Here is a 14,946-nt window from a genome sequence, read left to right on the forward strand (position 1 = left end):
GTGACACACACAGCTGATGGAAGTTTCAAACTCCATTTAAGGCTAACAGCACATCTATTCTCTAATGTCAAACCCATGAGATCAACAGGAGGAATGATTATTTGCAGTGCCATCCTCAGACTCAGGAATGTAGGCTATGTTGAAACTACATAGAATGTATTTCAATAAATGAGATCAAGACATGAAAAGCAAAATTAAAGGACATCTTATGCAATAATGAAAATTACAATTTTAGTTCAACATTTCTACTCTTATTCTACAGAGATGTTTATGCGTACAATTAAAAATAGATTATCAAACAATTGGATTTGAAATAAAACACATCTGCATGCTGATGTGAGACTTGATCTGCATGCTCTCAAATTAGGAGGGAATAAACATAGTATAATTTGACTGTGTTTTATACTGAACACATCTCTTTTGAGAATACAGAAATGTATCCTTATTCACTGCTAATGATTTACTGAGCTCTTCAAATACATTAAAGCACTAAAGAAAATTTGATTATTTCACCGAGCAGTGGTATTCCAAAAAAGCAATACGGCCAGAATGGAGGTACACTTGGTGGGGGATGCTTGGTTGGGGATGCTTGGTGGGAGATGCAGGAAAATAAACAGCAGTACTGTTGTCCTTTAGGCTCATAAGAATGACGCCCATTGGTGCCAACCCCGCAGTTACTGTGTGAGTAGCCAGTACATTAGGGACACGCTAACATAGATGACACTCAGCAGGATCCAGTTTATTCTTGTGATGGGCGGCCTGTGGTTACCTGTCACGTGGAGGATGACATTGGAAGAGAAAATGCCACTAGAGTTTTGGGCCCGAGCCACATAGAGGCCCGCATCTGCCTCGCATACCTTTGGAATGAACACCGAATGTCTTGTCTCCTTGTGTAAAACATGCAAGTGCCCATCTGCAGACAATTTCTGGCCCTTCTTGTACCTGAAGCAGAGAGTCAGTTTTTAAAGTCAGGATCACTGTTTATTCACATCATTTCCAAGTTCTAATAAGCACTGCAATTCGGCCCATCACCACTGCAATATTCTCTAGCATTAGCAGGAACTCTGCAGCAACCACAAATTCCAGTGGGGTTGTTTATCCTTCAAGCAGAGGTTGGCAACTGGTAGCCATAGACGTGCTTGATGGGCTCAGACTGTGTTTTTTAAAAAGTGAATTTTTGGACATTTACCAATTAGAATATTGCATATGAAAATTCAGATATCCAACTCCTCTTAAAAAAACTGGGCCATCTGGTCACACTGGGCCACCATTTGCTCATGGCAACAATTACCTCAAATGGGAAATGGTACCTTCTATTTGACCTGTGTCATTCTTTTAGCCGCTATGAAACAGCAGCTTGTGACTCCTTGAAATCTATGGGAGCAAGATTCATCTTCCCATCAGACTCATCCCGCAAGATCCACAGGAGAATACCAATGTGCAGCTTTAGAGGAAGGTACTTACATAGCACTTCCTGGCGAGATGAGTTCATTTAGTTTTTGTGAATTAATTTCATTAGAAGAAAACAATTTCTAATTATAAAAGGCATTTATTCAATTGGATTATTACTGTTAATGACACGTTTCTAAGAGTTTCCTACGAATATGAGCACTTAGCTGCATCATTTTACAAAGCAAGTAATTTGTTTATTTTGTATACTCTAGATTCTTGTTTATTTATTTATCCCCATGTTCTTCCACACAAGAAGTGGTGGCAAACCTGAACCATTTTCTATTCCCATTGCCTAAGTGATAATTTTGCATTTTTCTGAGTGTCCTAAGAATGATTCCCTGATAGTTTGCCAGTTGTTAACGGAGCAAAATTGTTGTCAATTCGAGGGCAAGATATTTTTTCACAATACTGCAGCAGTTCTTCAACAGTAAATACTAATCAAGTCATTTTTTGTGTGGACCAAAACAAGAAACACTTCAGACAACATTTTTCTTTGCCGTGAACTAATATTTAATAATGAATTAAATGATGATATTAAATAATAAATTTACTGATATTTAAACTCATAAATACAAAATTCCTGATCTGTAAAAAACATGCAATTGTAAAAACAACAAAATAAGATGAAAAGCATAAATGGCTGCACAGTAAACCCAAGTGCAATTTCTTTTAATAATCTGAGAAACGAACATTTTCTCATAAACTCTTTAGAGAGCTGATCCACACTTCAAGTACCATCAACAGGCACACACAATAACTGAAAGAGTTAATTTAATGTTTACTGAAATAGTATGATAAATAAATGCTATTTTACTTAGTTTATAAGTATAAACTCATGCTCACGTATTTGTAACTTTGTCCTCAAATAAATATACTTAAGGTTGAAAAATTTCTAAACGTTTAAAAGTAACCCACATATTAAGAAAGTTAGAACTGCTTTTATGATAACAGTGATATAAAACCTGTGTTCTGCCGTTTACTTTTATTAAAACAAATTGGCTAAAAATAGTGATGTGTCTAGAGTAAAACCACATTGTTCACAGCTCAGTTATTACGTCACCTTTCAAAAATGGCTTTATTACCTGTCACTAGAAGCAACTGTGAAAGAAATATTTTTATTCCATCTTTCACACTGAAGAAATGTATAAAAAGAAATCTTAGTGAGATAAACAAATATTACAAAAGTGGCATGTGTGACTCTGTTGGAAGAGGGAAAAGATGGAATGAGTAAATGACAGAAAAGGGAAAAACCCAAGTGCTTATGTTTTTTAATTGAATACCAGATGTTAATGTATGTCATGCTTATGTAGGAATAAACAATAGGGAAGAAGTTCAAGCACAACCTTTAGAAATGCGGAATGTTAAACTGAAACCAAAGAATAGCGCAACTAAGTTGCAGTGCTTTTGGAGTTGGTTAAATCATTATTTTATATGGTTACCTTTTCTTTAAGGGTATCAGCCATGCGGCTACAAAAATGAGAGTTGGGGGTTGGATGTGAGATTGAATCATGCAGCGTTGCAGTGACCTAGAATATTAATCAGCTATCCCTAAACCTTTAAGTTAGTGCACACAGAATGATTTGCTCAGTGATTCAATTTGTTTCTGTTTATGGCTTGTCATTATAGGCTACCCACCATGTCAGTGTAGGCTCTGGAAATCCTGTTACTTCAACTTCCAAAGTCACTGGAGAACCTTCCATGACAGTTACATTAGACAAGAGCCTGGAGAAATTAGGGGCCTGGCCAGCTAGGCTGACCACGCTGTTCTTTGCTGAGGTACCTTTAATCTCTTCTCTGGGAATCATTTGCCTCTGACAGGCCTGGCTGGGGCCTGGCTGAAACCCGAGGCCCGAGCATGCATCCTGGGAAGCATGCAGCCTACTTCGGGTTTTAGTGACGTTATTATCAGCATGCGTTTTCTCCGGTGTTTCTAGCAAACTTCCCTGAGCCTGGGGGTGCTGTTGCAAAGCTCGCGCATGCACTTCACTGCACATGCTCTCTGGAGGTTTAACACTGATTCTGTGGAAGTCAGTACTCTCTTCCAGAAATCCTCGGGATGTTAATGGGGGCTCAGCTTGGAACTGGGGGGAAGGCTTCTCAAAATGACTTGAAAATGTTTCTCTCTTATCATTGCAAGCATCAGCAAAAGCAGCAGGTGGTGGAAGGCCAGACTCCGGGGCCTCCCCTGGACCACTGGCCCCTGTCTGCATCCCGTGGCCGCTTAGATGCCGGCGGAGGGACGGGAGGGCACCCGCCTCCAGCTCCATGTCGGATGGAGAGAGGAGGGAATTGGGGCTTCCCGGGAGCGGAGGCAGGGAGACGTCCTCGGGCGAGACACACTCATATTCTTCTCCTGAAAGCACATCCACGGGCAGGAGCAGGCCTTGGACAGCACCCTCTTTGCCGGGGACCAGCTGCTTCACTTCCCGTGGAAGCTGACCCTCTCCTGCTCCATTGACCACCAAGTCGTCCGCTGGCTTGGCCTGCTCCTTCAAAATGGAAAAGGCAAAGCTTCCAGTTAGTGGTTGAGTTTTCTTTTTCCAGATCTCAAAAGTCAACTTCAGAGAGACAACTTGAGAAGACCTGCAGTGAGTGACAGCTGGGGCCCTGGCTCTGGCCTTACAGAACTTGAAACTGTTTGTCTGCTTAAGCTCAGCACAGCCCTGTCCCATGACTAAGGAATCGGTGTAAACCGACCTCCAGCCTCTGAGTGCGAGGTGACAGACCTTGCGACATAGAAGAGAGAAAGCCCTGGTTCTTATCGCTCATGATGCGGTCTGGACTGGATCCATGTCTTGCCAATCATGATCTGAGGAGTCTTCCTCTGCCAGCAAATTCTGGTTTGGTTTATTTATCTGTCTACACTTCACAGGATTCGTGGTTCCCAAATATCAGATGTTCCCTTTTAGGTGATCCTCAGACCCTCCTAGAATAACCCTCCTTTTTTCTCAGGAAAGCCATTCTTTTTTTTTTTTAATTATTGTGGTAAAATATACACAACCTAAAATTTACCATTTTAACCATTTTTTAAGTGTACAGTTCAGTGGCATTAAGGACATTCACGGTGTCGTGAAACCAACACCATTGTCCATCTCCAGAATCTTTTCATCTTTCCAAACTGAAACTCTGTGCCCATTAAACACTAACTTCCCCTTCTCCCATCCCCCAGTCCCTTCTACTTTCTGTCTCTATGAATTTGACAACTGTAGGTATCTCATATAGAGAAAGCCATTTTTAATGACTGGTTTTATTTTCTAAAAGCCCCTTAGTTTTATTCTTACAATGAAAAATATCTATTGAGCACCTATTGTATACTAGGTACCGTGCTAGGCATTGGAGAGATAAATGGTGAGTAAAAGTAAATATAATCCTTCCCTCTTGGAGATGACAGCCTAGCAGGGAGGTAGATATTAAGGGAACAATCCCATGTTGTGGCCTTTCACAGGAGAACACACCAACATACAGTAGAGGAACACTTGCCACTTGTCTTTCTGTCCCATGTGGAGCATAGCTCATGCTAGGAGACTGGGAAAAACAGTGATCCATCTCACACTGTTCTAGTATTTCTCTCCACTCACTGACGTCCATCTCTGGTTTGAAAAGAGGTTCAAATAACCCTTCTGGCATAGACTCAAAAGAATATTGAAGCTGAAAGGGATATCATTGATCCCAACCTACATGTTTTATATCCACTTCATTCTTTGCCTTTCCTCAGCATTTTGGGCACATTTTTACTTAATTAACAATTACTGGTTTTTGTCCTGTGGCTACTACTTGCACATGAGAAAGTCATGTCTTGCCTTGATTTTGAGTTCTTCATTTGAGCCCATAGTCCTGTTCTGGACATATACTTTACAAGTGATTTTTGAGAAATAAATGTGTTTTCAGGTTGAAGATTAGAAGCAAACCAAAACAATGTTCCTTCTACTATCCCACAGATATGACTTACCCTCAGAGAAAGCATAATCCTAGCGGAGAGAAAGTGGTTTCCTTCAGCCATTTAGTAGAAGTTTAAACCCTGGGTCTAAAGCCAGAAGTTCTTAAAAGTTTTTCTCATTAAAAAAATTACTAATGGGATAAAATATTTGCAAATGATGTGATCAACAAGGGCTCATACAACTCAACAACAACAACAACAAAAATCTCCCAATTGAAAAATAGGCAGAAGACCTTAATAGACATTTCTCCAAAGAAGACATACAGATGGCCAATAAGCACATGAAAAGATGCTCAACATTGTTAATTATTAGAGAAATGCAAATCAAAACTACAATGAGGTATCACCTCACACCAGTCAGAAGGGCCATCATTAAAAAGTCTACAAGTAATAAATGCTGGAGAGGGTGTGGAGAAAAAGGGAACCCTCCTACACTGTTGGTAGGAATGTAAGTTGGTGTAGCCACTATGGAGAACAGTATGGAGGTTCCTCAGAAAACTAAAAATAGAATTACCATATCATCCAGCAATCCCACTCCTGGGCATATAACCAGACAAAACTCTAATTCAAAAAGGTGCATGCACCCCTATGTTCATTGCAGCACTATTTACAATAGCCAAGACACAGAAACAACCTAAATGTCCAGCGACAGATGAATGGATAGATAAGATGTGGTACATATATATACAATGGAATACTACTCAGCCATAAAAAAGAACGAAATAAAGCCATTTGCAACAACATGAATGGACCTAGAAATTATCATACTAAGTGAGGTAAGTCAGAAGGAGAAGGACAAATACCACATGATATCACTTATATGTGGAATCTAAAATATGGCACAAATGAACTTATCTATGAAATGGAAACAGACTCACAGATATAGAGAACAGACTTATGGTTGCCAAGGGGGAGGGAGCTGGGGGGGAGGGATGGAATGGGAGGTTGGGGTTAGCAGACATAGGCTATTATATATAGAATGGATAAACAACAAGGTCCTACTGTATAGCATAGGAAACTATATTCAATATCCTATGATAAACCAGAATGGAAAAGAATCTAAAAAAAAAAGAATGTATATATATGTATAACTGAATCACTTTGCTGTATACCAGAAATTAATGCAACATTGTAAATCAAATATACTTCAATAAAAAAATTATTAAATAAACACATATTCCATAGGGAAGGCCCCTCCTTCTTTTGGTTTTCCTACCACAGCTGAGTGCCTCTCCTTCCAGCTCTCCCTGAATGTAGAATGTTTCTTTTCCTTTTCTCAGGGACTTTGATCCTACAACCTCCTGTTCAGTCTAAGGATCTCCTCTATGCCATTCTGACAGCCTCTGTTTGAACACTTTTTCTGAATGGGTGCTTTCTTTGAAAAGAAGTTTATGCTTTATTTGTGTTAAGAATAACTTCCTGTATTTATCACAGATCTGTCTTCCCTCAGTATCCTCCAATACATCAGAATTGGCCTCTTGGGATGACACAGAAGATGTTCGACTGCTCTCCTCTTTTAACAGCCTTTTGACTATTTAGAGAATTGGTCCTGCAACCTCCAGGTCTTATTCTGCCTTAATTCCTGGAACTTTCTTCATTCTGGTCACCTTCGGAGGTTCCACTTTAATGAGCTACAAACTCCTTCATGGGAGGGCAGGGACATTTGTTGATCTGAGGGTCATGCAGGGGCAGGCAACTCCTCAATGACTTCTATGGGTAACATAGGCCCCTCTGGAAAAGAATGATGTTTAAAAATTGAAAATTTGTAACAGGCTTAGGAGAAATTTGGATAAAAGTCTGGGCTAGTCTCCCTACTCCTCACTCGCTCCTGGGGAGGAAGTGACTTACCTAATTGTGGGTTTGGAAGAAGAGACTGAGCCTGCCCAGCTCTGTCTCTTTGAGCCCCTCTCTTTTGGATGTGCCTTCCCTCAAGTGGGTGCATCCACACTGGCTCTAATGCATGAAAAACCTCTGTAAGGGAAGCCTGTGTTGTCTAGCTGTGCACCCAAGTGGCTGGGTAGACAAGTCTGTCTCAATCAGAGATGAAGTTTTGGGAAACCCACTAGAAAAGTCCAAGCCCTGTCCTCCAGTCCAGCTTTTACTGGTTACTGATTCCTGACTCCTGTGTCTCACTTTCAAATGGTGCTAAACTCAAGAAGGTAATCCAAGGATATTACTTTTTTTCACTCCCTAATTCCTGAAGTAGAAAAATACTTTCCACCAAAAATACACTACCAGATAACTTCCACTGACAATAAGAGAGAGTTTTCTCAAATCTTTTTCTAGAAACATTTCAACTTATGTTTATTTCCAGAATTTACTTACTTTTCAGGTGGAAAGTAATCAGTGGAATCATCATCTCCTTGATCTATATGATATGCTTTTATGAAAGTGACTTTATTAGTTCTTTGTTTGTTTTTATAAGAATCACATGGGACTATTGATTCACAAAGTTTTTAATCAACTAAAATGTCCTATTTCCTCTGTCTATTGATACCACTGATAAAAGTGTTGAACACTGCAGAGTTTAGGACAAAGCCAACTGTCTCCCCAGGGCAAGGCAAACTGTCTTCCAGGTTGACACTGATGAACTATTTAACACGCTTGGGCACAATTATAACCTGACCAAACGCCCATTCAATTCACATTTCTCCACTTACCTTAAGAGACATATCGTGAGTGTGTTTATCAAATGACTTCCTGAAATCACAATAAATTTTGTCTATGGCACCAACCTAGAGTTTTCTATTAAATAATCATCTCAGAAAGCAAAATAAGGTGAATTTAACACAAGTTTTTCTGAGTAAATCCATGTTGGCTTTTGGCACTTCTGTCTTTATTCTCAAATGCAAATAAGCGTTCAGTTTTTAAGTCACTATGGAATTTTACAAAAATCACTTTTAGAACTCATTGAGCTATAGTTTCCTGGATATACTAGTTTTCCTTTATGAAAATGGTTTCCAAACATTCACATATACCAACTATCTTTTATATTTCTCCACCATAAAGCCATTTTTTGCTATTAGCAGAAAAAAAGTGTGTGTGTGTGTGTTTCCAGAAAGGGGTAGATAAATCTGTGTATCTCAGCACAGACAGGGAATATTTGCATCAATCTGATGAGTTCTGGCAAAGTGTCTGGGAAACTGATTTAACTCACCAAAACATAGCTCATTCTCAATTTCTTTCTCTCATAGCCTTGGCTGCTCTGTCTTTGTTGATTCCTTTTTCTTTTCCCACCTTCTAAAAACATGAATGATGTGTAATCTTGTCTTTAAGTTCTCTAATCTTCTCTATATACTTTTCCACTCAAAGATCTCACCCACTTTCATATCTAATGATCATTAACTTTTAATTAATCCTAAATCTATAGCCTTAGATCATATCTCTGTCAGGATTTCTGAACTTTCATTTCCACTGATGGACATAATCACTTGACTCTACAATCATTGCCCTGTAGGCAAACAAAATGAGCATCTGGAAGAGAAAATATAATGATACTCTACATCCATTGAACTAAGTGTGTAGCACCAGTTCTCCAAGTCTGTAGGGTGGGGAGCCATGTTTGTGGTAAATTTAAGGGAATTCCACAAGACTTTATCTTCTAAAATATCTCCACAATAGGTAATCTTATCTTGGGGCAAATAAGATTTAATGAAGGTAAGTGGGAAGTGGATAAAGAAAGATATTGAACATAGGGCTTGGTCTATGAAAGGCTTTTTTGGGGAAGGCTCTTGGAAGGGGATTTGGGCAGTCAAGGGGTGACTTGGTACCTTTAAGTACTTGGGGAGGACAAGGTAAGAGAGAAGAGAACAGAAAGGTGGTGAAGAACACTTTTGCCCTTCCCATTATTTTCCAAAGCAAATGTCTCAAGAACATCTTAACTCCGCCTACCAGGTGATCGGGATTACTGGCAGAGGGCCCAGGGACTGTCCTCACGCACTTTGATAAGAGCACTCCACTGAATTGTTTGCTATGAAAGCACTTCCATGCTACTACTTTATTAATCACTGTGTAATAGATGAATGGAAAGAGGGAAAAAATTGGGCATGGGAATCTACAGTATCATTACAAAACAGCTTATTTATATGCAGCAGTTTCTTGGAGCTCCTTTTTGGTCTTGTGAAAAAAGTTACATGGCTGAAATTCAGGAGAATTGGGCTGCCTGCCCAGTTCTGACACTACTTCCTGTGAATTTTGGAGGGCAAAATATTTAATCTCTTTGGGCCTCAGTTTCCTCAACTGTAAAATGAGATTTGATCAGATGATTGTTAAATCTCTTCTAGCACTAGAATTCTGTAACTCTAAATGCTGGTATCATAAGCCTTACATAGTTCTGTGATTTTAGGCAAGGCTTTTAATACTCTGTGCCTCTGTTTAACCTTAGGGGTTTTTAGATATTCCGGTGGATTCAGCTTCAGTGCTCACCTTAGGGAATAAAACACCATCACTAATCTGTTAGCAGTGCAATGGGCACTGCATTTACTGAATTGCCTAATTCTACCAACTGTATTTTTTGAGTCAGAAAAATGAGAAGCACTTTACTATCTCCAGGAGAAAATCCTGTGATGAACATATTCTTGTAATAGTTTGGTGGAATTGTTCTTTCTGACTCAAATAATTTTCTGAGGAAGAACAATACCATTTAAGGGTATTAAAATTGAATGCAGTCATTCCCACATAAGCTTTTCACTTGGTGCTTCTTGCTATCTGCCCACATGGTGTTTCATGAACTTGTTACAGCTGACCTATAATATAAATGATAGAGACAATAAGAGGGTAAACGTGGTTGAGCTGTTTAAAAGTGAAGATTACTGCTGCCCTTTCATTTTGCCAATTGCACTAGAACATATACATGAAATGAGGTCAATGAGAGATCTTAGTGTAATTATGGATTTTCACTTTTATCTTAAATATCTGATGATCTATCATGTCTTTTAATTTACATTAAAGTAAAAGTGATTTCTCAATGAAAGAAAATCTTGCTTTTTTATTTAAAGGAATCTGTTTCTGTAATTTTTTCTAAGAAAAATAAATAAAAACAAGAAAGCCATTTTACTAAGTATAAATGAGTGTGTTTGCTTTGGCAGCAATAACTTTTGTTTCTAATCTTACTAAATGTTTGTGGTTGACAATGTAGAAAAGTGTGCAGAATTAAAAAAATAAATAATATGTTGGCGGATTTAGTATCTCTTATAACTTAGTTAAGAAAATGTGATGCATTTAATGTTATTCTTTATTATTTCGACTAGTTAGTCTCAGTCAAGGTTGATTTTGCTCCCCAGGGGCCATTTGATAGTTTCTATAGACATTTTTGGTTGTCACAACTGGGTGGAGAGCGGGTACTGCCGGCATCTAGTCCAGAGGCCAGAAGTGCTGCTAAACATCCTACAATGCACAGGACAGCACCCGCAACAAAGGATTCTTTGGGCCAAAATGTCAGTAGTACTGAGGTTGAGTAATCCTGGTTTAGACAATCAGAGTAACCAAAGATCATTTGATATAAGACTAAAGTCCAACAAGATGATCAAGGTGTGGCAGCTTTCCTTTGCCTCAGAGACGAATCAGGGTTTAAATGCTACAAGGCCATCCCACGTAAACGTCAGCTTGCTTAATTAATGGTACTTGCTGCCTGGTGGTTGTATAATTACACTAGACCTTGACATAGATTTAACCTGCAGAAAAGGACCTATAAAGAAGCTCTTAAGTACTGTATTTAGTTTAAGAAAAGGTAAGTCTTTCTCCATGAGATGACTGCAACAAGTGGGGAGAATTTTTTTAAACTCTCATGTCACAAAAAGTATATTTTATTTTATTTGGGAGCAGTTGAGAATAATGTCGACTCTGCTTGCTCTTTCAGTTCCTTGGGCTCTCACAAACATTGGAAGCAAAAGACTTGGCAAAGCATAAAGTCAAGAGCTAATTATAGTCCAGCAGCTATGAATAGATAGTGAGCAACTTATACCGAAAACCCATCATGATGTGATTTAAATAATGCTTTTGAAATGTATATGCATTTTGTGAATATTTGCAGTTCTTGCTACATGCTTAATTTATCTGTAATGCATAGGCTTTAAAATAATTTAACATTTCTCTAAATACTTTAGTATTTATATTTCAGTTGCATTCTATGTTTTAGTACATATGAAATATCATCTTAGAGGTAGATTCTATGGGAACAAGATACAATCTATCAATAATTTCATGTATTAAGGTTTTCCAGGGGTAGTGTAAAACAACAAAGTCATAACTTGGTGGTATGATAAAGAGGGAGAAGTAAAATTTGAAGTTGGGATTGAAAGGCAGCTAAAGATGGGAGAAATAAAAATAGTTTGGGGAGATGGTATGGTGTTTGAATGGCTGTCCCAATGCCACTGTGAAATGCTATGGCTCCAGTATTCAGTGGGAGGGACTCAGAGGGAAAGAGCACAGGTGAGAGACAAAGGACTAAGTAAGGGGTAGAAAAGAAGGGAAGAGGACACTCACATTTCATTTACACTGGAAGATTCAGATAGATAATAAGGCTTCAATTCATTTTTTTTTCAATGCACAATGACTCTAACCTCTAAACAAAAGTAATGAATATCTGAGGGTACATAGTTTTCTTTACCTTATTCCTTCCTTTATTGAATATTGTCTGCTCATTTCTCGCTGGTTCTTTTAGTAGGTCAATGCAATCATCGTGGAAGCCTTCCAAATTCAGGTTCATCTTTAAAACGTTTCCCTGATGTACAAAGTGAAGGTTAGTGAGAGCCCGGGCCAGGAAAGTCGGGGGAGCAGTGCCACACAATAACCACTTGGAAGAAAACATAGGCCACTCGCAATCTTTCAGTAAATGTATTCCTCAAGAGACTGGCGTACTCCCATGTTGTGATTTATAAAATTATCTCTTCAAGCTCACAGTTCCCTTCCTACCTCACTCCTTTGATAAAGGTCATTGCCGGTAAAAATTGGTTGTTCAAAGGCCCAGCCGGAAAAAAGTCACTGTTATAATAGGATGCACCTACAGGAGCATTCTCTAGAGAGGAAAATCATTGTGCGTGGCAGTTTAAACCATTGGAAAAATCTAGGGGAGCAGCCATGAGGCGGAAATGACTGAAGATTCTGATGGAGAACAAAGTAGGAAATTCAGAGTATTTAGACAAGCAAAATGTTTGGGAGACTCATGAAAAGAGGAAGGTAATATTATTGAGTATGGTAAAGAAAAAAAACAATTGAGAACAAAGGATGCTTTGTGGGTGGTGATATTTTGCACCTGCAGTTCATGGGGCTCCCCTTTAGTCATGGAAGTAGAGGGTGTTTGCTAACTGCTGAGGAGCCAGTGTAACAGCTTCGAAGACTTTGTGAAGGTGAAAGGAGCCACAGGTACACCAAGTGACAGGACACCAGTTTAGGATGAGGTTATAGGGCAACAGAAGATACTCTATACCACCTGGAATATAGGCATTAGATGGGCCTTAAAGAAACAGGCAGGCTTCTCAAAGTGTACATGTTACACCAACTTGGAAGATTTGGGGAAACATTTACTGGGGAGATTCAGCTTTTACTCCCAACTCTAAAACTTAAACTGGTTTGTATTACTGGATAAATTACTCTGCTTTAGTACACACTTGATACCTAATTCCAAAGTGGAACGTAAATTGGTACAACCACTATGGAGAACAGTATAGAGGTTCCTTAAAAAACTAAAATTAGAGCTACCATATGATCTAGCAATCCCACTCCTGGGCATATATCCAGAGAAAACTATAATTCAAAAAGATACATGCACCCCAAATGTTCATTGCAGCACTATTTACAATAGCCAAGACATGGAAGCAACCTAAATGTCTACCGATGAATGAATGGATAAAGAAGATGTGGTACATATATACAATGGAATATTACTCAGCCACAAAAAAGAATGAAATAACGCCATTTGCAACACTAAGAGAAGTAAGCCAGACAGAGAAAGACAAATATCATATGATATTACTTATATGTGGAATCTTAAAATGAACTTATTTATAAAATAGAAAGAGGCTCACAAGCATGGAAAACAAACTTATGGTTACCAAAGGGGAAAGGGGGGTGGGGAGAGGGATAAATTCGGAAGTTGGGATTAACATATACACACTACTATATATAAAATAGATAACCAACAAGGACCTGCTGTATAGCACAGGGAACTATACTCAATATTTTGTAACAACATATAAGGGAAAAGAATCTGAAAAGGAATACACACACACACACACATTCAGTTATATATATATAACTGAATCACTGTGTTGTACACCTGAAACTAACATGATATTGTAAATCAACTGAACTTCAATAAAAAAAATAAAAATAAAATAAAATAAACCAAATTGGCAGTTGTGGAAGGGGTACTAGATTTTGAATTATAACTAAGTTCATATTGCAGACCCACCACTACTGATTGTGGGTCCCCAGGCAAAGCACTTTTACCCTCTCTGAACTTCACTCTAAAACAAAGAAAACAACATCTACCTTATTACCATCAAAAGGTTGTTTGGAAATCACTGAGGTAATATTTATGAAAATCCTTTGTAAATCTCAAAATGCTATACAAATAGAAAGGATTATTATCACTGTCTCAGCCTTGACAGGTTTCTGGGTCTGCTTTTTAATAACCCCTTGCAAAAGAGAGCCACAGAATCAACCTTAAAAACATAAAAACCAGACATTTATGCTCTCATAGAAACACTTGTAAAGTGTTAGCAAGCATCACCTGACAGGCTTTTGTTTAGGCTGTAACTTGTAAGGGCAATGTATTTTTTTGTTTTGTTTTGTTTTTTAATTTAAAAAATTTTTTTTAAACATCTTTATTGGAGTATAATTGCTTTACAATGGTGTGTTAGTTTCTGCTTTATAACAAAGTGAATCAGCTATACATATACATATATCCCCATATCTCTGATGCCCACTTCTCTTGCCAAAGAGGCCATTCCTCATTTTTATGTCCACCCAAGCCAAACTTTTTTGAGCTATTGAATGATTTTTTTTTTCTGTGCCAATCCTTTGAGCATTTAATACAAATGCCAAAACCCTTTCTGGAGAACCTGTTTTAGGCAAAGCATAGTGTTAAATGTTGTGTGGGATGCTAAACTGAATGGGGTTTCCTCAGGTATAATCAAGGAGAGAGGCTGGGATGATCATGGTAGTTATATGTGATGATTATGGCAGGAAGGAACACAGGGGCTATAGCACAGCGATCCCCAAGCTTTTTGGTACCAGGGACCGGTTTCGTGGAAGACAATTTTTCCACGGACTGGGGGGTGGGGGATAGTTTTGGGATGATTCAAGCGCATTACATTTATTGTGCACTTTATTTCTATTTATTATTACATTGTAATACTTAATGAAATAATTATGCGACTCACCATAATGCAGAATCAGTGGGAGGCCTGAGCTTGTTGTCACTGGCCACTCACTGATAGGGTTTTGATATGAGTCTGCAAACAATTGATTTATTATGGTCTCTGTGCAGTCAAACCTCTCTGCTAATGATAATCTGTATTTGCAGCCGCTCCCCAGCGCTAGCATCACCGCCTCAG

The 14,946-nt window shown here is 38.6% G+C and overlaps 1 protein-coding gene across 1 annotated transcript in view; it reads right to left on the reverse strand.

Moving 5' to 3' along the window:
• Nucleotides 1-456: 456 nt before the first annotated feature.
• Nucleotides 457-14,946, reverse strand: part of CCDC141 (coiled-coil domain containing 141) — a 215,036-nt gene continuing 200,546 nt past the window's right edge. The window contains exons 22-24 of the mRNA XM_061202688.1: nt 11,997-12,110; nt 3,088-3,941; nt 457-942 (exon numbers count right to left, since the gene is read on the reverse strand). Coding sequence (XP_061058671.1) covers nt 675-942; nt 3,088-3,941; nt 11,997-12,110 — 1,236 coding nt within the window. The 3' untranslated portion in view covers nt 457-674. The remainder of the gene's footprint in view (nt 943-3,087; nt 3,942-11,996; nt 12,111-14,946) is intronic.

This window comes from Eubalaena glacialis, chromosome 1 (assembly GCF_028564815.1).
Source record: "Eubalaena glacialis isolate mEubGla1 chromosome 1, mEubGla1.1.hap2.+ XY, whole genome shotgun sequence".
In the NCBI taxonomy this organism is placed as follows: domain Eukaryota; kingdom Metazoa; phylum Chordata; class Mammalia; order Artiodactyla; family Balaenidae; genus Eubalaena; species Eubalaena glacialis.